The following is a 24,651-nucleotide window of genomic DNA, read 5'->3' on the forward strand; positions in this document are numbered from 1 at the left end:
TCGCATTTTAAGAAACATAGGCAATTTCGAGTTATTAATTTTAGGATAGATCAGTTTGCTGAAAATGTGTAGAATGAATAAGTGAAAATGTGTTGAAAATACCTGTCATGGACGGTGGAATGAGTGCAAAATACTGGCTCTTTGCTTCTGCATAGTCAACATACTTCTGAAAAGGAATTCTCCTTTTAGGTAAACTACAACTCATTGCTGTTACAGATGCTAACTGTCCACAGACACTCATTCCAAATAGTTTAAAGGAATATATCTCAATCCCAATGCCTATTTGAGATTTTTTTGCGTAGAAAATTGAGCATGATCATACAATAATCTAATTTCAGCCTCCTCTGTGTGTGGCTCTTTATCATGAGCTTCTGGTTCAAAATTATCCTTCGTGCATTGAAAATGATTGTATAACGATGAGGGTTTTGAAAACAAATTTGACCTGAAGGTTCAATTTTCGCAGTCTTTTTAAATCCTGCTAATTTTGGACATAGGGGCCCTTAAGCGCCCTTCTAGTATTACGTGCGACCATCCAGTGTAAAGCTACTGAGCAATACTTTCAAGTGCTTCTGTTGATTATCCTGTGCAAGGTTGTTCTAGCTTTCAGAGTGTTGTTGGAATCTTAAAGTGAAATAATTTCTCCTCAGTTTTTTCCAAATCCATTAACTATAGTTTATTTGACACTCGCATAGAATCGCCCAAAATAGCACGATCAGGCTCGTGTAAGGTCGTCAATATGAACTTTCAGCTAAGATTGATATATTCTTAAGATATTGTTTATTTTGCTGTTGTTTCAGTTGACAAACAATGAAAGATGGACTTTCTAATCAGCCATCGTGTTAACTCTTGTCCTGCCAGAAGAAAATGACCCGTACCCTTGCTTTTATCATTTCTACAGCGAGCCTGAGGAAACGTGACTTTAACACTGCACTGTGCCCAGCTAGTTATCATTTTTGCGTTTCACGGAATTTTACCCAGTCATTAATGTAATGATTAATCAAAACGAGATAACAGTTCCACAACTCATTTTGGGATATTGGTGATTTGGTTTTCCGGTGAAACCCATCTAGCACAATTAATTAGTGAAAATCTAGATTATAATCACGCAAACTGACTACCAAACCTTGTTTATCGCAACATTTAGTTCGCCTTTCATGCGGAGAGGGTTCGTGATAAATGACTTCAACGATCTTGTTTGATCCAGTTAATCAGGAGATCTAACAATGGACACATTCGTGTGGCATGGCATTTTAGTTTGCTTTATTTGTTTTTTTTACCAGAATCCGGCCACAAGTCACATAAGGCAGATTTCCGTCTTCGTGCAGTTGCCCTCTTGTCTCACCAATTCGATCATTATCATGGTATGCAGATGCACATAACAACAGCCACCTAATGACCCCACATGGCCTGCAGGAAAAGAGTCTTCGTGATAAAATATGAAATAATGAGTTATCTACAGTGGAATAGCTTCATCTGGAAGTAATGAATGTGTCCAAATCAAGTTTTTATACGGAAATCTTACAACTTTGAGGCCGAGATACCCACATAGTGGTCTACAAAGCCGAGGCACGTATAGCTGGGCATTTTCTCTTACAAATCTATGTGGTGTAATTTTGCTCAAAAATTCCGCCTGCGACAGGCATAAGTTGAATTAGAGATAATCTTGACAAGAACTCTCTCTTTCTTGCCGGTATGATAAACAAAAACACATGTAACCAATCTTCGTTAATGGACTTAGGAACTTTTAATCTATTTAGGTACCAAAATCGCTCAGGAAGATGCCTGAAACGAAACTGTGTGATCATGCACTAACTCACGACGCACTGATACAACAGGTACACACATTAACGAAGTCAAAGAAAGTTAACAGATTCTAAAATAAACTTGGATAACACTGAGGAACGCGACACGTATCAAATGAATGAGAGGACCAGTGGCATCTTTGGTGGAGCCTGCAGGGTTTCAAACATTAAACTGACACAGCACCATCCAGTTATCGTTCATACTTCAAGTTGCTGCACAATAATCCTTGGACGATTTAAGAAAATCTATCGTAATTTGTTGGTTTTAGACGGAATACACTTGAGGATTTATCGCTTACGCCCTTCGTAAACGATCAAAGATTATTGGTGTCCCAAATCACATTGGATTGGCCAAAAATTAACTAGATAATCAAACAATCTTGCATGAAAATGTTGGAACTAGATAAAGCTTGAATTCTCTCCAATACAATATTTTATTTCTTAGCATGTCCAGCCTACATAATGTTGCATAAAAACGCTCATACTAGTCTAATCGGAACCTGTTTTCAATTGTTTTCTTGGCAAACTACAAACGTTTAGATGATAAAAGCAATCTAAGAACTCTCAAAATTCGCGCCAGCTTGTTGCTAAATAATATGCAATACCTGCCAAGAAAGGTTTGTTAAACAACTCTCATTCTTCGAAGGCTCAGTGTGTAAATAAGAGTCCAAATATTACAGACTAAATCTGCCTTGCTGATCGATGAAAAAGAAAACCCCGCTACAAAATATTAGGACACTTCAAAGAAAGACTCAATAGTCAGACAAGAACTGCGATTGAAATGAATGTTTTGTACTTTTCAAATCATTGACACCAATATCTTTGTCAACCAAGACGGGCAATAAAGTTTTAGTCGAAAACATGATACAAACAATAACATGTCGAAAACACACGGTGGCGATTGTTAGCACAGTTGGTTAAGATGCCACACCAGATCTAGCAAAGTGCGACGCCATGTTTTGACAAACGTTGGCGGCCATAAAACAGCAATTCTCTTTGCGACAAACATTCAGAACAGGTGTGTTGACAACGTACCAGCACTTAGTAAATATGCTCAAAATGAGTTAAATCTACATGTGAAAGTTTATCTCTTGCGGCTCACAAAGGAGTACAGTATTTAGCAAAATGACGAAAAGACTTGAACCTTTGTACTAATCTAACATGAGAACAAGGTCATTTTTCGATTTTTTGTTTCTACGCTCTGTATGCGATAACTCTTTTGATGTACATCTGACGTTTGCAGAGCATGTTTCATATTTCACGTCATTGTTAGTGGCCATGTAGTGTGAAAAGACTTTCGATCCAAACCCAGGTACCTTCACGATATTATCTCGACTGAATTTTTGAAAAGCAAATTCTTTCGAATACCCTTCCCACCTCCCTGAAGATAAACAGCCAGATGATAAGGCGATCATTCGAACAAAAACAATTCCCGGACTTTTTGTTTTCCAATTTCAAAGTAATTAGAGCCAACTGTTAAACAATGAAGAAAATATAACCTGCAAGCATCAAAACAAATTCTGCAAGTTTATATGTAAGGAAATATAATCTAATATTCCGATCAAAAAGTCCCGACAGTATTTGTAAGCAGACATTGTTGGGCAATTTCACTTTTACTAATAAGGACTTACTTATAAAGAATGCCCTAGGTAACAATGACGGACGTAATCTCGACAACTTGTAACCCTGTTCTCAAAACTCAGAATCTATTTGTTTAAGGCTACCCTCAAGGTAATAAAATATCGTCGTTATTCAGTAAACGTGCCGCATAAAACAAAGCACAAGACATTTAAAATCCCGACATCGTTTGAAAAAATAATCGAAATTAAATATTGACATGAACAGCAAAGAGCACGGTGTTTAAACCATTGCTCTGAAAGAAAAGAACATCTGAGACTTGCTCAAATAAACGAGCTTGTATTGGTTCAAGTGTTCCTTAAGTTTATACAAGAACTAAAGTTGACTCAGCCTCTGTTACAATAACTTCCTTAGACAATGTCTCGTTCCTCACAGCCCATTGTGAGCTCGTAGGTATGGAGTCGGTATCCTTCTAAGTCACAAAGATACCACTTTATAGTGAATAGTGAAATAACATTGCCGACATTAGGCAAGGGGAATTTATCAAGAAATTTCAATCTATTCCATTATAAAAGAAAATTGTTTTGCAATGTTCTTTACAAATCTACAAACAATATGACCTGTAAACTGAACAAACAAGAGAACATGTCTTAAAAGAAACCTGTTTCAGTCTACGTATTCACTTAATATTCCTCTTAATCCAAAGATGCAGACAAGGGTTTCTTTTTAAAGTTTCCTCCTTTGTGATGGAAAGTGCGGTTTAATCAGAGTTAAAATATCTCGATAAAAGTATCTTATTTCCTTTTTTGGCGAGAAAAACAAACAGTGTATATTTTGACAGGTTTAACGTTTCTACTTTTCCACGTCACTTTTAAAGTGTCCATAACGTTAATTTTACTTTTTTTACTTTCTAGCCCAAATGTACGAATCACCAAAAATACTTCTCAGAAAAAAATGTTTTTCGAACATAACGCGATTTTTCGAAAAGTTACAATTCTCTATTTTTGCCGTAAACCCTCGCCGAGCTGATTAAGAAGTACAGCGGGCTCCTATCTGGGTTGACATTTCACCATGCGTTGTGTTTTCAAAATCAAGGAAAGAGTGAGTGTCGTATCTTGCCCCTACAACGCATCTTTTTGGCATTTTCCCAGATTTACTGGACGTCAAGAAATTTCAACCTGTTTACTTGCAGTCTGAAGTCACGTGTTAATCTTAATCTTCGTCACAGTTCCTTTGTTACGGAGAACTGAGAGAAGACTAAGGTGGATAAGGAACTAAAATGCGGGAAAATTTGAAAGTTCTAACAAATTATATTTTAAAACACGTTTTATTCAAATAAAATTCTTTTAGAAGAAGCCTATTGAGCGAAGTATAGATTCAACTGAAAAAGTACAAAAAAACGGCATAAAACGTAAATATAGTAAAGCAAATCAGTCAATCAATCAATCAGTAAATAGGTCACGAGCACTTCAAGTCAAAAGCCTGAATTTCAAATCAAATTAGTAGACGGAAAAGCAATTAAATCACACAAATTTTAACCCGGTCCAAGTTCATATCTACGACTACGACTGTATCTCTCCTGAGCAACCACGGTGACTGGCGTTTGAAACCAAAACTGATCATGTAACTGAATTTTATACGAAACTTTGTTTCTCTGAAGTTTATATAATATCATATAGTATTTTAGAAATATTTTGTCTGACTCAACACGAGTTCCCCATTCTTCGCCATACCACCCAGTCTCCTTCGCAGCCATTATTAAGGTCGTCACGCAACGCTTCTCCCCAGAGAAGCGTTGCGTGACGATCCTAATGGTGTTTTTCTATCTTAGCAAACTACTATTTTCAGGTTTCCTTCAATTAAAAGTAATTTTTACGTTGCCAAACTAATTCAAACTAACGTGACCGAGCTCCTTTTAAATGGCTCCCGCTCGATAAAGGAAAAATGTACGCTTTTAATTATGTTACTAACTTTGCTTTTATTTCTTCTGCAGAAAATAATTTGCATAGTCCAGAAAAAGGGCACTGGCTGTAAAAACCCGCAAAAACCTTAAAATACAAACCTCATTTAATTTGACAAGGGCTCAATAATTTCCCTGCCCGAACATAAAAAAACACAATCTTCTTGACTTGTGACAACCCTGCTAAAGCTCTGTGGTGTATGAACATGAAACTTTGTAAATGTACGGTCTCAGAAGTGCACTCCCGGAAACACATGAAGAAGATTGACGATCACATGATACCACTAAAAAGGCCATAAATAAAGCAAAAAGAAACCACTCAGACACACAAACTAGCCAACTAACAAACGATCCATTTTGCGACGGCTAAAGCAGATATAATTTCCTTCAAGAGTTTTACAACACGACAAAATATTTGAACCAGCCAGAAATAATTACAAACCTTATATTAGATACTTGTTTCTCAAAAGGGAGTATTAAAATCATTACTTAAAAACCTATTAAATTTCTATACAATAATTAATTTTGGTACACCTGTTATTTAGTTAAGAGAGGCTACTTTCAATTTATAAAAAGCCTACAAAATATCAAGGCACTCATATAAATCTAACGTTTTACAAAGGTTCGATCCTTTCTTCTAAAAAAGCTAGTGTATAACGAAGTTTTCTCCCCCAGCGAAGCATAAAAAATGGGTCGTAACAGAGGGCCTTTCATTCACATGAACTACAATCGTATCAATTGGAATTGTTCTTATAAAACTTTAGCAATCCACGAGTTCTATAAATTATCATTGACCAATAGAGAAAATAAGAATAACAGTAACTACCCAGTCTTTCTTTTGAGTTCATCTACAGATTGGTCAAAGTATGGATCATTTCAATGTAGACGAAAGAAAGTACGTACATGTAAGCAGGAGTGACTTGCACCATAAACAAGGTTCTTCACAATTGGCCAAAAGTAACAATCCCGGGGTAACAATTTAGCTAAAGAACACTAAAAATGTCTCTAGCCCTAAGACCACTTGAGGTGCAGATCAATATGAACGAGTATGAAAAAGAGGTTTCAAAATAGTGCAGATCAACTGCGTAAGTAACCCCTAAGATAAGATAAGCACTGCAACACAGTGTTGAAGCTCTGACTTCCTACAGATTACACTTTTAAATATCTCTGCTAGCATAAGGCATTAGTCTTTATCAGTACGTTCAAATTGACCCGTGTAACCGAAATACGTCTCTGAGTAGAATGTAAACCCCAAACTAGACCTAACAACGTGCCAAGACAATTTTTTTGCAATGCGAATTTCTGACATGAATTAAGTCTTTCAAATGTGACGGAAAACCCTTAATTTTGCAAATCACTCACCAATGTAATCATTACATTGCCTCAACAGAACCAGTTCAATAAACAGACACTTAACAAAAATAACACATTTTTTCTACCTATCTATCACTGTCTACCTGACACATGAGATCACTGAATGGAACAAACAGATTTCTTTTTGCGTAAATCTGGTCGGCTTCTGCTTCGCGAGAGCTCTTTCACCGAAGTTGCCTAAAACACAAAAATTGGTCATAAATCTCTGTTAATAGAGCATCGATCGGTCATAGGTTCAAATCAAGTTGAAGCTTCAATTACCCCCCCCCCCCCTGCTTTTTGGTAGCTGCTTATTTTTCTACTGACTATCATAGTTATAAACTTAGTTATTCACACTAAGTCTTCAGCAACATTTAAAATTTATATTGCTTAACTTGGTTTAAAACTGTTATGTCCATAATTGCTGTTTAATGAGGTTGACTGACTTCAAGTTACCACATCACATGTAAATGAAACCAAAATTTGGAACTTACTTTAACCAAAGGCCTACGTAAAATTGCGTTTTCCACTTTGTTCTTAGGGAATTATTTATTGTTACAATTCATAACGAAGGTGAATTAATCAACATGACACGAGCGTGGGACAAAGAAAAATTCTGAGTTCCCGACAGGAATCCTGTCGGGGACTCAGAATTTTTCTTTGTCCCACGCTCGTGTCATGTTGATTAATTCACCTTCACATTTCATTACCGAGCTTAAAATTCACCATCTTTATTAACTTATCACTACTCACGATGACTTCGATAGCGTTGATCCTAGTAGTATGTAGGACACTTGTCATATATGAACTCAGTTAAATGACCTTGCTCTCCATGAGTTCTCGTAGCTCAGGGGATAGAGCGCCCGCCCGGTGTTCGGGAGGTCATGGGTTCGATTCCTGTCGGGGACTCAGAATTTTTCTTTGTCCCACGCTCGTGTCATGTTGATCAATTCACCTTCACATTTCATTACCGAGCTTAAAATTCACCATCTTTATTAACTTATCAATTCATAACGACTTGTAAAAGTTGGCGTGAACTACTTGTTACTTCACTCGGAAAAGTTTACAGGAAAAATAAAACAACGAAACACACTCACTTTAGACAAGTTTGGCAAAGAAGCTGCAGAGCTAATCTGACGTAACTTCTGTTTTCGTATTTGACTCTCCATCTCTTTGCGGGTTTTCTGCAACACGAGATTACAAGTCACTTATGGTAAAACGAGCAACGCGTAGTCGAAATCTTGTCTCCGAAAGGGGATTGAGCCTGCGATTTTCGACTGGCGTTGCCAAGCAACATCACGTATCAGTATGGCGCTGTGCTGACGAGAAATCGCACTGGATCCAATAGGCCTGCGAGAGCTCGTGTTATATGTATCTGTCATTGAAGGAACGTCTTTCTCTCATTGTACATCTATCAACAGCCCAAGCAATTCTTACACGCATACAAGGTACAATGTATACTAGCCTGTGAACGCAGTTGTATTTCCGGCGGAACCACGTGACAGCCCGAAATACGTCTGTGTTCGCAGGCTAAATGTATACCAGATTGACTAACTTTCGTCAATCAGTATTTAGAGTTAACAGTAAAGCCCTTTATTACATGTTCAGTTAACAAGTAATAGAGGGATTTGGATTGCCTGAAACATCAACTTTGCTTACTTTTTTGACACTCGTATGACTACAACGTTAGGCACACCAAATTTACGTTAAACACGGAGAGAATAGAGCTGTCTACGCATATCAAGGCTTTTCTCAGACCGAACAGTCGGTGCCTACGTCTGAATCTCTGACGACGACCAAAACAACAACAACAACAAACAAAGACAACAACAAAAACAAACACCACGACAAAAACAAACAGTAGTACACTACAACTTGCTGCACATGGAAATCCAACATAAAAACGTACTTTATCACCATGGGACATCAATAGAGTCACAATATCGTCATAGCGGTACCAGTGGGCCAGTTCAATTGCAGATTCACCGTTCTGAAAGACAACAGGAAAAAGAAGATCACAACTAATACATGTCTATTGGGAAGCTACATTTAAGAAAGCGAGACGATTCTGTTCAGTTGTATCTCGCAAGAATTGTGAAAAGGAAATAAACGCAACATATTCACATCCAGAGGAAGACAAATGAACTTAACTGCACCTCAGGCCTATGATGTCCCTATTCAGTAAGTGAAAGCTAGTCACTGATAGGAACACGCCAACCGCTAAATAATTTTTCATTTCTTTCTTCTTCAACGCAGGCACGCGGCAGTGGCGTTATCCAGCGGCTAGGAGCTAGAAACCCACGTACTTTTTTGTGTTGCTTACATTGTATATATCGCTGTCCTCACCTTTGTAAGAAGCGACACATTCGCACCAAACAGCAACAACACCTCTACTATTCTTCTCTTTCCTCTCATAGCTGCATAATGAAGAGGAGTCCGGTGCTCCTGCAGGCAATAAAAAAAGTTATATAGACGCCAGGCAGCTGGTTTTCCTGTCTCGACGTTAAGTCAAATGCCTAACACAATGTTCAGATGGCTACTGACTGTTATTTTTTTACCACTACATATTTGCCTTACCACGCACACCATCTCGTGAACACGACCACCTCGTTATTACAGACACCGGCTGAATCATGTTTCCTTAACTCCGACCAACTCGGACAATGGAAAAAAAAGACAGTCTTTGATAGATTGCTAGTTTTCCACATTTTTTTTTTGCTTTTTTTTTTTTTGACGGGGGGCAGATGCCCCTGGTTTGTGACAAGCTCTTCAAAAGCCATTGAAGTGTCACAGCGTATCTTTGCTAAGTGCAAGGCAAGGAGATTTCAACCCTAGTTACTTCTAGATCTCTGGTGTAACTGACTTCCCAGGGCTGACTGTGTGTGCATTTATTAACACAAAGTCCCAAGTTACCTCATCAGCTAAATTGACGTTAGCTCCGCCAGGAATAAGACGATGGACAATGGCATGCTGACCACTCACTGCTGCCTCGTGTAAAGCTGATTTGCCAAACTACAATTTTACATTGGATAAATCAGTACAGCATATATTGCCTTGTGATCTAATCAGCTTCTAAGCCCAGCTTTTCCAAATATACAGGTACGCAACTATTTCCGATGAGGATAAAATTAGAAATGCAGTCTTTCAACTCTTCTGTAAGCTGAATAAGCATGGTGAATACGAGTACATACAACTATACCTGCCAAATTGTCTTCTCTGTGCTTTTCGATCCTGGGAGTGTTCGAGATCCCAAAACGTATCAAAAGTATCAAAAGTTCTTTTCTCTACCGAAAATTCCAACACTGTACCCAGCCTCACAATGTGTTAGAAACTAACCTTTTCCTAAATCGGACTATATTTACGTGTACTTGCTTATTGAAAATGGTTCTCGTTCGCAACTGCTTCATGCGAATACTGTACTCAAGGTTTGTGTGATCAGTTTTAGACGGTGGTTGGTTTGTATGGGATGGAAGTTTCAGTCCCTCGTGCCTCAAATCCACACAGACTCGCTCATAAAATGCGATAGTTGTAATCAAAGACTGTAGCACGGATTTCAGTAAAGATTGTAACTGTATAAAATGTCAATTACCCCATCCTGAAGATTAGTATCTGCCTCAGCACTTATTAAAGCTTCAACAATGCCAAGATGCCCCTCCCAGCTGGCAACCATCATAGCAGATTGACCAAACTGCAAATAAAATAATTGTGTACTTAAAGGATCCTTTAGGGAGTATACACATGTATGTAAATGTATCATGAATGATACACCAATAATTTATACAGTACTTCATGCATGCAAAGTTAGAAGTTTTTTTTCCCTTTACATCCTTCAGACAACATGGACTCTAAATGTACTGCACTGTACCTCATTTTGATGATTCACGTCAACTCCTTCTTCAATAAGTCTGCTGACCTCATCCTCATCACCTGCTTTGGCGGCGATCATGAGATCTTTGCAGAGCTCCATCTGAAATGCAGCAGTTCATGAGCTCCAGCTTAACAAAACTTGACACTGCCATAATGGCATTTTTACTGCTTTTCATATTTTGCAATCATGAAATGCTATGATTAACACCATGATCAGATGATCTGCTAATTAACAGCGTAATTAATCAATTACAAGCAAATATAATGAAAATAATTTTGTCCAGGTGAATAGGCAGAGTGAATTTCCCCTTCAAGGGATTTGAACAAACATTTGATTGAATGTTGGTTACTTTACCGATACTTTAATCCTTACAAGATCTCCCCCCACCCCCATTCAGAAAACATTTCGTTTACAGTAATTGGGTATGTTTTCCATGACCTCCCTGATTTGGTTGGAGTTTTGTTGCTAACATAAAAAAAGTAATTTCTATGCAAAAACCTGTTTTTCCATTTCTTTATCCTCAGCTCCACGTATGCTCATTTGTAATTCTTCTCGGCTAAGAAACATCTCTTTCTGCAATTGAACAATATAGAAAAACAGGATTGTTATACATGCAGTACATTTTCTTACATTTAGTGTACTCGATGAACAGCTTTTTTTAGTATCTTGGGTATCCATACACAATTTGTATCCACATAACTACTAAGTGCAGTTCCACTATTGTTACTGTACAATGTCTAAAGGTACAGGTGTATGTGTACATGCACAATTGTACATGAATAAATGTATATTCTCAATACACAGTGGAAAGAGTCTAACATCAAAGATCCCCATGAGAAGCACCCAAACATGCATGCAAAAGCACAGTCCCAGGAATGCTAGGGAAAAACACTGAGGACATTATTTTTTCAAGCCTCCAGGCTCCAGTTGTTCCAAAAGGTGGATAATGCTATCTACCAGATAAATCGCTATCCAGAGGAAAAGTGTTAACAAAACAAACCACGCTATCCATTGGATGGTGATTTATTCAGTAGCTAACGTTATCCACATTTCAACCAACCTGGGCCAGGCCCTCTTGTTGGGTAGGTATGCTCATTTTGTTTGAAACAGGCCAGTCTTACATTTCTTCCACAATTCTGTACAAAAGTACATGTACATCAAGAGAGCAAACTGAGTCTGCTTTAACTGAGCATAACAATTTACACAGATACAGCTTATCTAAGGTCATTTAATATGTTTTTTTTGTTCAAAACAAACTCAGTTTTAGCACAAAAAGAAAATTTAATTTTGCCATCTGAAATTTTCTGCAATACTGGCTGCAAATACACATATGCATGCAGATGCAGGTCAAATTACATACATAGGTAAGTTAACAGTTGCTACATGTAACTTTGAAAAATAGATGCATGCAGATGCACTTACTTCTTTGTAGATTGAGCTTACGCTTGCAGCCGACAAGAGATGACTTTTGTAACAACGATCAAAAGTACCAGTATCTACAAGACAAACCAGTTAAGACTTAAACAATGGTATTATTACAATTTTCAAAGATTATAAAATGTAACGTTTACTTAACACAATTTAATTAATTTATCACATGACACTGTACATGTAGCATGTTAAGGCAAAAGGCCAAAACGTCCTGATAGAACTTGACTCTTCTTCATGCAATGCTTGCTGCAACAAAAACACTGCTACACATATCCATTTCAGAATGTGTTATACTAGGCAACTTTTTGTCTTGAAACTTGTCTTGCAAGAAAAGACAATTTTTCATCTCACAATTTGTCTTACTAAACAAATTGTGAGACAAGTCATAAGAAAAATTAACTATTTAAAGCAAATTAAAAGCACCTTTTATTTCCTAAATAAAAAACCGTCAAGAAAAAACCAGACTGTCAATCAGCTTTAAAGATGTTGGCTTAACTTAATCCATGTATTGTAATTTCAAGATGTCATCCTCTGGTCATTTCCCTGCTATGAGTAACCACAATTTCCACACTTTGTCAAAAAGAGTAACTACCGGCCATATACAAGTTAATGTACTACATGTAGTCACAACCCCTAAAATTTTCAAATCCTGTTTCCAGGGTTTTTCCTTCAGTTGTACAGTGAAAATAAATCAAAGTCAACAAAAAACAAAAAGAAGAACGGTTAAAATCACCTGTACTGACAGAGTCATCACTGAATTTTCCCTCTGACCTCCTTCCAGTTTTCTTGTAGTCTGGTGGTGCTCTGTATGGTGGTGGAACTTCGGCAAATCTTCTACCTGTGTCATCATGATCAGTAAACACACTGTCTGCATAATCTGATAAAATTTCACTCTCTGACTTTGTGAAGGTCGAGTGTTGCTGTTGGTACCCATTCAGAGATCTATCTGGTCTGTCTGGGTTGTGTTGGCTGTATTCATCGAAACGATAATCCACTGATTTACTCTCAAAGCTATCACTTGGCATGGCCAATGTTTTGGGAGACTGCCTTAACTTGTTTGATTCCATACTTGGACTTTCCCAGCCATGCTGGGCTACACTGTGATAGTCTGTGGACACAATGAATGGCTGTTGTTTGGGTGTGTCAACAAGTCCAGTTTTCACCATGACTAGCTTGCATCCTGTTTGAGTTGGGTCACGGAAACTCAGCGGGGGAGTATATAATGGAGTGCAAACACCACCATACATGTTCCTAGCAGAGTCATGTCTTGGAGTGGCTGTCTCTTCCTCCAGTGCCATCCTGTGTTGATAAAAATCCTCTTGTAGATACAGCTGCTGTGTGTTTCCAGGTTCTGGTTCAGGAATCATTGTTTTGTAGTAATCTTCTGCAGCAGTATCCTCATACCATGAAGAATAGCCATTCTCTGCTTGCCTAGATGGTGAGTGGCTTCCCTTTGCTGATCGCTCCTTGGTGTCAAAACCTGGCTGGCTCATATTTAAGGATGTCATTCCCACAGGTTTATAAATTTCATCATTTACAAATCTCACTGGTTGCTCCTTGGAGTTTGCACTTTTGTTCCCCATGTTGACTTGAAATGTGGCAGTTGAGGTATACAGTTTTTTGCCATCAGGTTTAGAAGTTGACCTTTCCAATGGAATTAAATTCTGCTTTGTTGAAGAGCTACCCTCTCCAACCTCAGCTTCTGCCATTCCAATAGATGATGTTTGAATTAAGCTTTGAGACTGCCATCCTTTGTCATTGTTGTAATTGTTGTCCTCTACAGAAAAGTCCATAACAGACACTTGTCTTTTGCCATTTTCACTTTGTGCTGCATATAATTCTGGGTTGTATAAAAATTGTTGATTTTGTAACTTATCTGTATCATTGTAATGAGCATGCTTCTTGGCTTCAGTGGGCTCTTTGAAAGAACGCAAACTTTGCCCATCTTCAGCTTGCTCGACAAAGTCACCCGGCATAGACTCATTAACAGATGAGAAGCTTGTGATTGACAGGTCATCGCCATAACCATTTTTTCCAGATTTCCTACCAAAGTAAACACCACTTATGCTTAACTGCTCCAGAGCAAGACAGACGTCATTCCTTCCCAAAGATGTGCGGACGTGTCTGCGTGTGCACAAAGGAACCAACACATAGACCAGTAAATCTGTTCTACCAAATGAAACTCCCATGAATATACCTGTTTCATAGTCAGGATCACAAGAGACAATCTCTGGAACTCGGAAAAGTCTTTTTAGAGTCTGTAAAATTGCCTTCTTGTTCTCTGTGAACCAAGTAAAATGATTCTTGATCCGAATCCACAGAGGAAAATATCCACAAGCTGAAAACAATAAAAGAATTTAATCAAAATAAAATTATGTTTCTGCTAAGAAATTAAGTTTTTTAAGAAGAAAGAAGAGTTCACTACCTGATCCATTGTACATAACAAACATGTATAGTGTGCCCAGTACATGCCCAGAAAAACCTTGCAGATTTGATCTTTGAACATCTTCAAAGGATTTCAACAGTTAAGGGCTTTCAAGGATCCTCAATGGACTTTTGAAGAACTTCAAGGGTCTTTCAAAGACTTTTGAAAGAACTTCAAGGATCTTGCAAAGATGTCAGCTAAAATCTAAAACAGATCCCTGTAAAGACCTTTGTTAAATCATGAAATTTTTTGTTTTGTTTTTTATCTGCTTTTGAAAGCCAAAATCGCATTACTTTGTTGACCAAAAATGTCCCAACTTTGGGAAAATTTTACCCACAAACCGATACAACAAGATAATAGCCACCATATTTATCTGTGCAAAACAGCTGACTGTTAGAACTGGGATGGGGTACGGGGGAAATGAAGGATGAAGGGAGACAAGATATTTAAGTACCAGAACAAGTGTAAGTGCATGTACAGCTTGGTGCAACCACAAGATTGAGTTTAAGAATATACATGCATGTATGTAGTTCTTATGTTTTAAGCAAACCTCAGCAGTGTCCAAAGAAAAATGTGTCTGATAGCCCAGGACAAGTGGATTTTGTGGTCCACCTAGTGAATTTATTGGGGGCATTAGCTGGAAAATGATTTTCTCTGCATTATAAGCACTAAGTTATAAGGAGACTAACATACACCATTCAAGAACTTCCCTAGTGTTTGCATACACATAGATCTGGATATTCTGACCCAAAACTGTTGGCTCTTTCTAAATATTATTTTCCTATTATTATTATCTTTTTCTTCACAAGATTAAAAGAATTGAAACATGATCACCTAGATGTGCAGGTACCATGCTGCCTTCCAATATTTAAGTGATTTAAGTGTACTTAGCTCGTTATACATAACAAAAAATTTAATAAATTAAACTACATTGAAATGATTTGATACAATATTGATCGGTATCGGAAGCATGATTTCATGCAAGTTTCAAGTGAGAGAATTTCATGGAATTTCCTTTTTTGTCTCCAGAATTCCCCCACTTCAAGGCAGGAAATGTTTTCATGACAGCTTAAATAACAAGGTCTCGTGCGGGCTTCAAAACGATTGTCACTACGTATAAAATGCAAATAATGTAAACAGTGGGGTACCTGTATAGCAACCTTTTCATGCAAAACGGTAGGAATTCTGCAAAGAGCCCCACGATTTACATGTAAGAACAGGTGATTTAAGGACATTTACCTGTAGCTTCACAGCTATAGAAACATATTTGCATAATACTGGACAAATAAAACGCTACGGCTCGAACGTAAACAAACCGGAATTTATGATGACGTACCTTGAAAAACTCGTGGATCCACAGGATTGTTACTAGCTTCCCATTCATTCAAAACTTCAAGGAGGTCATAACAATTTATCTTCTTTAAGAGTCGCTGTAGAACTCTTAAATTGTCTTCCCCGTAATATAAATTCAGGACAGCTATTAAGGCCTCACCGTCTGTCACGGTCTTCAACGTGTCACTTCGAATAACATTCCGGAGAAATCCAACGATGTTATCTACTTCATCCAACCTCAGTTTACGAGCCACAAAATCTTTGATTTCTTGTAGAGGCTCAAAAACCAACTCTGAAAGTCTCTCTCTGTCATATCGAAGACCCTGAATATTGAATTCAAAATCGTCCGCAGCCATTTTCCGCTGAAAATGTGAAAGAAGTCCAAAAATATTCCAATGCAATGGTCTCTTCAACGAATGGATTCGGTGGTTAGAAGCCCTAAAAAGCCACAGCTTACGCAAATTTAACGGGTTGCAGTCTCTGTCATCAGCCTTTAAAAAACGGTGGCTTAAGCTTTAAGCTTAAGCTTAAGCTTCAAAAGTAATACTTTCTGGAGGAGTTGAATTTCCTTGTGACATTCACAAGACGGCTTTGCTTTCTTTGTCGCTGGAATTTTACGCCAACCTTTCTCGTTGTCACAATCACCGATAGGTAAACCAGATGTTATCGGCAATGTCCTGTCTGATTGGCTTTTAAGAACTATCCTTTGATAAATGTCAACGCTGTATTCCTTTCATGTGGCGGTCATGCAACACCGCAAAAAATACCGATTGCCCTTTGTGTCGCGTTGCGCTTCGTCGCTTACGAGACCGAAATCGTTTTAAATAAACTCGTTATATAAATTTTCCATGCGTGAAAACACAAAGAAACCACCCATGGGAGTTTAGTAACTAAAACAACAATGCACCGATGCGAAAGCCAGTGGGAATCCAAGCTGATGGCACAGTTTGAACGCGTTTTTCTCTTTAGATGACACCGTTTGACACTGTTGAAAGACACGACAATCCAACAGGAAGGAGCTAAATCCCTCGAAAGGTGAACTATGTTGACAAACTTATTTCCAGCCTGCAACGACTCACAAAGTCATTAGCTCGAGGTGATTCAATCACGTCTGCACTCTAAGCAACCAACATAAACAACGCTTGTCTTGCTTTCTCGTCAGATAGAAATTTGCCACATCGCGCTGAAAGCTTTTCCAGGTCGAAGGAAACTGAACGCTAGAACCTAGTCTTCTTCCCTACGTTCTCAGCACTTGTCCCAGACTTGCGCGCCTGGTAGATTCCACTGCTTCAAACTGTTTTGACTCCAAGGTGGCTTTTGTAAAATGTCAGATATTTGTCCTTGTAACCTTAAAACTTCATCTTCTAAGGAAGATTTTATAGTTTTCCTGTGATGTATTTCTTTAGCTGGAATTCAGGAATGTCGCTGATTTCAAGACGAACTGAGAAGTCACTACTGTACATGTTGCACTGTTACACTGACTGTTAGTGCTAAGCTTTGAGTACAGGAACAAGTGGTTTTAATCCTATATACGTTGTACAAATTAGTTCTAGTACGTCAAATTATGTTCTCCTGCTGATAACCGCGTGTAAAAATGACTGCACATTTTCGAAGATCAGTAGAGACAGAGCAGGGAAATGGTAATGAAGCAATGACCCTCGTCGATTTAGAGAACGTGGAAGATGGTGGAGAAAATTGTGAAAGTGGTTTTGTTTCACCAACGGAGCTAACGAAGATCAATTTCCGATCACTGATTGGTCATACAGACGAGGTATGAAGTTAAAAATATAACAACATTACTGTTTAGTTTACTACCGTAGGATAGTGTTTTGTTGTTGTTGTTGTTGTTGTTGTTGTTTTTTAGGTAATTATGTATAAGATAACTGCAACCCACTAAAGCCTTTAAAATAAAAGTGCATTATGTAATACATCATGATGTATCCACTTAACATGCATGTAGCATGCATGTTACATGTACATGTATGTTGATAAACAGTTAGAGAAAATGGAAGGGTCCAAGTAATGCTTGGGTGTCAAAAATGGAAGTTACACCTGGAAAATGTAGGTCTTTAATTACTCTCTTCTTAACAGGTGAATACATGTGCATTTTCTTCTGACTGGTCAAAAATTGTCACAGGAGGGGATGATATGCTGGTCAAGTTATGGGACACAAAGGCTGGCGAAGTGTTATTTACTTTAGACAGTCATGAAGGTAAGGAAGATTTTTTTTTAATTATTTGCAGCCAAATATTTGGCATGGCCCAATTTCCCAACCCTTGTTGTTGTTGTTTTTTTTTTTTCACATTCTAACTCGGCCTTAGGCCTACATAGGCTGGAACTAAATGAAAATACAGTAAATGTTATGCATATGTTTTTTTATTTTATTTTATCTGGGAGAAATTCATCTATGCCAACTCTCTTGGAGAGTCCCCTGGATACATACCAAATCTCTTGCATGGGTCACCAAATTTCTTAGATATGAAGGGCAGTTCTTTATACATGTACATGTAGTAAATGTTTCACCCTTTTTTGGTCTATTTTCGGCATTTTTGTACAAATTATTTACCTCTTGTGGATGCACATTGGCCTTATGGTTAGTTCACTTACCTCCTGATCAAGAGGTCTGGGTTCAAACCCTAGCCTGATTGGTCTCGGACAGTCCCGGTGGCTCGCGGCCAGATTTTGATTATTTTAGGTTGGAATGTGAGCAACTTGCATCAAACCTTGAATTCAGTCTACTGTAAACTTGCAAAGGTATTAACCCTTGCTACTTTGGGAATTAGCAGCCTTTGGGGCTCTTTACTTTTGGGAGGTCGTTACTTTCAAGGGGTTGTTACTTTATGGGAGCAAAACACGTTATATAAAATTGATACAACTGAGCTGACTTTTTACCATATAAAAGACAGAAATTCGTAAAAACAGCTCATAAAATATGAGATACAATTCTTTGTTCCAGTTTAAATCTATGTTGCCGCCACATGGGTGGGCTCTTTATGTCTAGACCATATTATTGTCAGTGGTCAACAGGAAAGCAAGTCAGATACCGTTGACCATTGAACCTTGGTCTCACTGTTTTCAGGGAGGGAGGTAGGGGTGGGCTTGCTACTTTCAGAGGGCGACCGCAATTTTTTGAGGCTACTTTTGGGGTGTCGCTATTTTTTTGGGGACGGGTCATTACTTTCAGAAGTTTATGGTATTGTAGAATCACAATGTACATTAATTGAAGTGAAGATAAATAAAGGGATATAATCATCAATAAGAATTAATAATGAACCAATGAATCATTAACAAATTATTAACGCCCAAGTCGCTTGTGGAGGGAAGGTGCCTACGAAGCCCGGGGGCTGCAACTGCAGTCACATCCCCAAGGTGCTAGAACACCGGACTGGCCTGCCCAACCCGCAACCAAGCCACGAGTCCCCCACGCCAAGCGCCCTACAGGCACCTGTCACACTCAAGCCAGATGGCATTGGTGGAAAAAAAAAAAAAAGCTAAAAAGAGGGGGGGGGATAGGGAGGGAATGTCGAGAACTGCTAAACTATAATTCAATCCACAATGCCACACTAACAGAGCGATGAACACACTGCGAGCTCATGGGATGACAACACATGTACTAACCAAAATACCGCTGGACAATGTCAGCCCCAGGGCTCTCAGGACCATATGACTGCTGCAAACGCTACAGAATGCACCAAATGCTAAAACAAACGCTAACAGATGGCCAAGGCACTATCAAACGCCTACAAAAAACGTTACTGACCAGACTAGCTCCTGGCCATAAACTACATAAAATTTCATTGAACTATACCAAACGCTACAGAATGCACCAAACGCTAACCAAACGCTCACAGACAGCCAAGACACTAACAACCACCTATAAAAATGCTACTGAACAGACTAGCTCCTAGTCGTTAACTATGATAAATTTCATTTAACTATATTTATTTTGGAAAAGTGTATTTTACAAGTGTGTAAACTACTGGCACTTAATACTACTAAAATTGTTTAATCAGCATCAGGATTATAGTCATGCAATTATATATCTATTTACTTACAAGAAGATTGACTGGTGTGAAATTCTTTTGACCCAAAATATTACTTACTAGGTGCAATAAAATGTGTATGTTTTTCATCCGATGGGAAGTTGTTTGCCTCTGCTTCTTATGACCATACTGTTAGAGTTGTAAACAGCAGCACTGGAAAAGAAGTCTTCAATCTGGAAGGTAATAACATTTTGTCTGTAGTTGGAATCAGTACCATAATCAGCAGTTTAATGACTCATACACTGTACATGGTACATTTTGAAAAGATTATCTAAATTTTCAAGCTTGTTCATGATCTGGCTCAATCTTCCCTATCTTTTTCAGTTCTTAGCCGATATGAAATCCTCTTACATAAGAGGATTAGACTATCACTTTTCATTGATATTCCCTTTGCCTTGGAGGTAACTTAACTACTTAAAAATGTTCTGCAGTGCATTTATTGTTTTGCCACATTTTCAAGTCTAAGGTTAATGCAGCTATTGTTTCCCAGACAAGTTAGAAACCAACAAACTACAGTGTACCTGTATTTCCTAACCACCAAAAGTCAATCACATAATCATTACAAAATTGAGCACTATCTCTTTGCCGCAAGACATATGAATGAATATATTCCTCAAAATTAACCAAAATGACAGATCTGTCAGTTTTGACACTTGTAAACATTTGTTCTGCCCTTTGCCAGGATTTGGGGCACTTTTGGAGTTTGGTAAGGCTTGACAAAATTTGGTACGATTGAAAACCACCATCTGCATTTGTAGAGAGATACACAACAATCAGTAAATAAGATCATTTACAATAAGATTATGTTATTTTTCAGGACACACGCACAGTGTTGAGACATGTTGTTTTTCTCCTGACTCAAGATACTTGTGTTCAGGATCTTGGGACACATCTGCAGTTGTTTGGAATTTAAAGGTGTAAATCAGTTTGTCGTAATAGTCATGGCCATAGTAGTGTATGACGTTTGCCGACTACAGACCACAGACTACAGACTGCAGAATTTTTAACTTATGTCATTTTCCCGTTTCCATTACCAATAGCTAACCATAAACTTGTAAGCTAACCCAAGCAGTATTCAGGCTAACCTGAGTGATGTTAAGGCTAAATGGAGTTCTATTTAGGCCTAAATGTAGTCTGAAGCCTGCAATAGTCGTAAATGTACACCGAGGCCATAGGCAGAAAAAAGTTACAAATGAGGCAATGTTATTTTTTTGTTTATTTATTTATTTGGTGGTAGTCGTTTACATCCCCCTTCAAAAAAAGCAACAAAAACAGAAAAAAAAAATGACTCAGGCATGTGCCTCAGTTTGCTTGTCACTAGCTATGGAACTGAAAGTGTACCAGGTGTTATTGTTCTGGGGCAACGGGCATTTTATTTCAATCTGTTGTTTGTTATATTGTTCTCTCAAAGGTTATCAGACCATTCATGTGAGACCTTGTGATAGCTGCTACCCGACCCAAAATTGCACTGGTGGGGAGCCCTCTAGTAGAAACATGAAATTCAGAGAATAAAACTTACAACTGTAGCAAGTTCGTTTAATACATGTAAGCTAATTAAGGTTAAATCTAATGACCCTTGTAATAGAAGCATTCTCTTGGGTGGTTGAAAACTGATTCTGTTTGGAAGAAGATCATTCTGCATAATAAAGGATGCGAAAAGTTCTTACTTAATTCTTGATCTTGCTTTGGAATGCTATGCCACATAAAACTGCTTAAACCCCTTTTGTATTTGCTTCCAGACTGGCACTGCTGCATTTGTTTTGGATGGCCATCGAAATGTTGTGCAGGCCTGTGCATTCTCTGTTGATAGCTCAACTGTGGTAAGTTACTGCCCTGCAAAAAAACTGATGCATTATCATTTTTATCTCACAGTGTGGTCACTTTGAGATCTATGTGGACTGCAATGACCGCTTACTGTTAGTCTTTGACAGACCCCTTATAATGCATGATCCAAATTTCTAAAGTCATTTTTTTATGTCTTGTATTTAAATAGGCAACAGGTTCTTGGGACTGTACAGTTCGTTTGTGGCCTCTAACAGATGGCAAAATGAATGTCACATGTTTGAAAGGACACAAAAGTAACATTCATGCAGTGACATTTTCTTCCAATTCATTACTGGTTAGTACAGTTTTTCCCCTTGTGCAAAAGTAATTATGGAATTATACAGTTGATTCATAGACCCATAATTAACCTATGAATGGGAAAGTCAAATATTAAGTTTGCTAAATAATCAAATCTCCATGTATATCATATTACAAGGGCTATTCTACTGTACATACTGTATGTTATTTTGCACGTACAAGAATGTCTCAACTTTTTGATGATTTGAGCCCGAAAATGTTCTTAAAATGTTTATCTTATTTTGTTATTATCAGTTAGTTCTTTCTTTATTTCTTGAACTCTGTTCTCTTCAAATCCAACTCCGGCTTTAGCACTGTTTCTTGATCATTCGTGGTTACATTTGTTTGTTCTTCCAGGCCTCAGCATCATGGGACAGTACCCTCCGACTTTGGGACACCCAGTCAGGAAATTTGTTGTATGTATTAGAGGGACACACTGGCTGGGTTCAGGTAAACCTAGTTTTAGTTCTCTTTTAGATTGACACAGGGTAATTAGAAAACGGTCGTGCTCCATGTAAGTCAAGTTGCAGCAGAGAACTACAATCATGGTCAAAAGTCTTGGGACAAATTTGCACTTTTGGCGCTTTTGTGCACACGCCAGACGCGAATACAACTTCACCTGCCTAACCTCGCCCTCCACCCCCCATACAATGTTGAAAACTAGTACCTGCAATTTCACCTGATTTTCAACATTGTGTTGGGAGGCAAGGGGCGACAACAACTCGTTTTTAAACGCTATAGCAGCGTTTTTTTCAAACTTCAGTACTAAAATACAGATAATTCGTTACATTACATAAGTGTCCCAAGAATTTTTGTCCACGATTGTAGTTTGGTCCTGCTTCTCATTGGTTAATAAAGCAGCATCTCGCCGAAAGAACAGTAAGAGCCATTGGTTCTGTGGACATTTAATGGCTGTAACAAAGTGTGATTATTTCTTTGTTTCAGGCGTGTTCATTTTCAGCTGATGGAAAGCTTCTTGCATCCGCCTCTGATGATCAAACGGTATGAGTTCTTATGCAAGCCATTTGGTGATTGCTTTCTTTTTGGGCTTTTTCGGTTGTTTTTACATACAAAGTCAGAGCAAATTGGTGTATTTTCGTTTTGGATTAACTGTTCTTTTCGAGGTATAACTAAACGTTTTTTCTGAGAGCAACGGTTTTCATAATGTTTGATTATTTAGTGCGATGTTTTCTCCCAGTCGGGACTATTCGCTAATATTTGCAAAGTTTATAAGTTACATGTATTTTGGAACTTTAGAATTCTTGGCCAATGATTTGTACATGATATTTCATTTGTTCACTTGACCTATACATATATTTTGCTCATCTACATGTATGAGCATATTGCGAACTCGTAATGTGACCGGCTCCCAGTTGGCTTGATAGCTCAGTTAGTAGAACACTGCACCGGTATCGCAGAGTTTCTTTTTATTGCAACTCCTTGAGTTGCTTTCAAAACTGCGATGGCCTCTTATGTCCATCATTTTACAAAGGCTGAAGTAGGAGTCTAGATAACTGTTATTTCTTTCTGTTTTTTTTTTTTTTCTGTTTTTTTTTTTTCTATTTCAGGTTCGTGTATGGGACACAGAAACTGCGAAGTGCATCAAGGAACTTGAGGTAACTAGAAAGTGATGTCCTACCTTCCACATTTGTACCATTGCTTATGCGAAATAAGATTACTTGTTTTTTCAGGCTTTAATTTCACAACTGCTTAAGTTGTGTCGATAACTGCGATGATCAATCATATCTTCATATCGTTCAAATATATGGTCTTTCATATATTCACTTGCAGCGCTTATGTATGTTCACATCTACTAGGCTTTAGAAAATCCTCGCACTCATCAGTCTCGCTTTGGCTATTGTTTATTTTACCCTCGCGGTGACAGAAAGTAAAATTTAAATAGTCAACTGAGTATGACTATGAAAAAGTTTGGTTTTCGTCATCATCTACACTACAAATTAAAGTCTCTCGACTTTCAACTGTCTAATCGTTGTTTGGAATTGTCTTGGAACACTGTCTCTTGTGTGTGGAATATTACACAGAATATGAATTTCTAGCCAATCGTAGCGCTCGCAGACTCTAGTCTCTTTACCAGTGTAAAATAAACTTTAATTGTGGTGGTATTTTTGTTATTCTTCAGTGCGATACAGATGAAATTCATACTTGCTGTTTCACTCCCAATGGCTCGGTATTCGCGTCTGGACCAGCAGAAGCCGAAACAACTATTTGTATTTATTAAATATAATGACGATATTGGACAATCTAAGTCTGGTTTAAGCCAACCTTAACACTTAATGACCGCCAGCTAAAGAGAACAGGAGGAGGTATCTTTGATAGCAGTTTTAGGCCACTAAGTAGTAATTAGTTAATCATTGTTTAAGACTGATTTTGGATAGTTCACTTCTTGAAAAAGTTATACTCACAAATGATACCACATCCTACATTCAACCAAACATCGAGCACAAAACTAAATCCGCAATTTTTTCCTTCTCTGAACCGTTTTCATAACTGTAATAGCTCCAGTTTTGTATGGTTAACTTAGACATGTAATTTACAAAGAACGTAGGCACAAGCAAGATCAAAATGTTTTGTACAATACAACAAAAAGATTTATTTAAAACCTGCACAGGTACGTTGCTGGTAAATAATTTATGTACATCACTCTTACTGTAGATACATTTACAATGTCGTAATTGATAAACAAATAAATAAAGTTAAGGAAATATTTACAATAATGG

At 37.9% G+C, this 24,651-nt stretch overlaps 2 protein-coding genes across 4 annotated transcripts; one reads left to right on the top strand and one right to left on the bottom strand.

Annotated features, from left to right (window-relative positions):
- Positions 1-5,064: 5,064 nt before the first annotated feature.
- On the bottom strand, positions 5,065-16,938 carry LOC145463446 (uncharacterized). Of its 3 annotated transcripts, XM_081447302.1 has the most exons (11): positions 15,754-16,933; positions 12,726-14,330; positions 11,984-12,057; positions 11,060-11,134; positions 10,559-10,660; positions 10,283-10,381; positions 9,607-9,705; positions 9,040-9,138; positions 8,603-8,683; positions 7,791-7,877; positions 5,065-6,891 (listed from the first exon to the last, which is right to left on the bottom strand). In XM_081447302.1, the coding sequence occupies exons 1-11, from the start codon at positions 16,103-16,105 to the stop codon at positions 6,811-6,813; spliced, it is 2,754 nt and encodes a 917-aa protein (XP_081303428.1). In that variant the 5' UTR covers positions 16,106-16,933; the 3' UTR covers positions 5,065-6,810. The 3 variants fall into 3 exon arrangements, with proteins under 3 accessions (XP_081303428.1, XP_081303356.1, XP_081303493.1); XM_081447230.1 differs by lacking the exon at positions 5,065-6,891 and having other exon boundaries at positions 7,792-8,683; positions 15,754-16,935; XM_081447367.1 differs by lacking the exons at positions 5,065-6,891; positions 10,283-10,381 and having other exon boundaries at positions 7,792-8,683; positions 15,754-16,938.
- A 109-nt stretch (positions 16,939-17,047) lies between these two features.
- Positions 17,048-24,648, top strand: LOC145469089 (uncharacterized). Its single transcript, XM_081452784.1, has 10 exons — positions 17,048-17,520; positions 17,841-17,961; positions 19,856-19,972; positions 20,610-20,707; positions 21,532-21,612; positions 21,786-21,911; positions 22,271-22,363; positions 22,859-22,915; positions 23,482-23,529; positions 24,054-24,648. The coding sequence occupies exons 1-10, from the start codon at positions 17,344-17,346 to the stop codon at positions 24,150-24,152; spliced, it is 1,017 nt and encodes a 338-aa protein (XP_081308910.1). The 5' UTR covers positions 17,048-17,343; the 3' UTR covers positions 24,153-24,648.
- The last annotated feature ends 3 nt before the right edge of the window (positions 24,649-24,651 follow it).

The sequence above is a fragment of the Orbicella franksi genome, chromosome 1 (genome assembly GCF_964199315.1).
Source record: "Orbicella franksi chromosome 1, jaOrbFran1.1, whole genome shotgun sequence".
Lineage (NCBI taxonomy): Eukaryota > Metazoa > Cnidaria > Anthozoa > Scleractinia > Merulinidae > Orbicella > Orbicella franksi.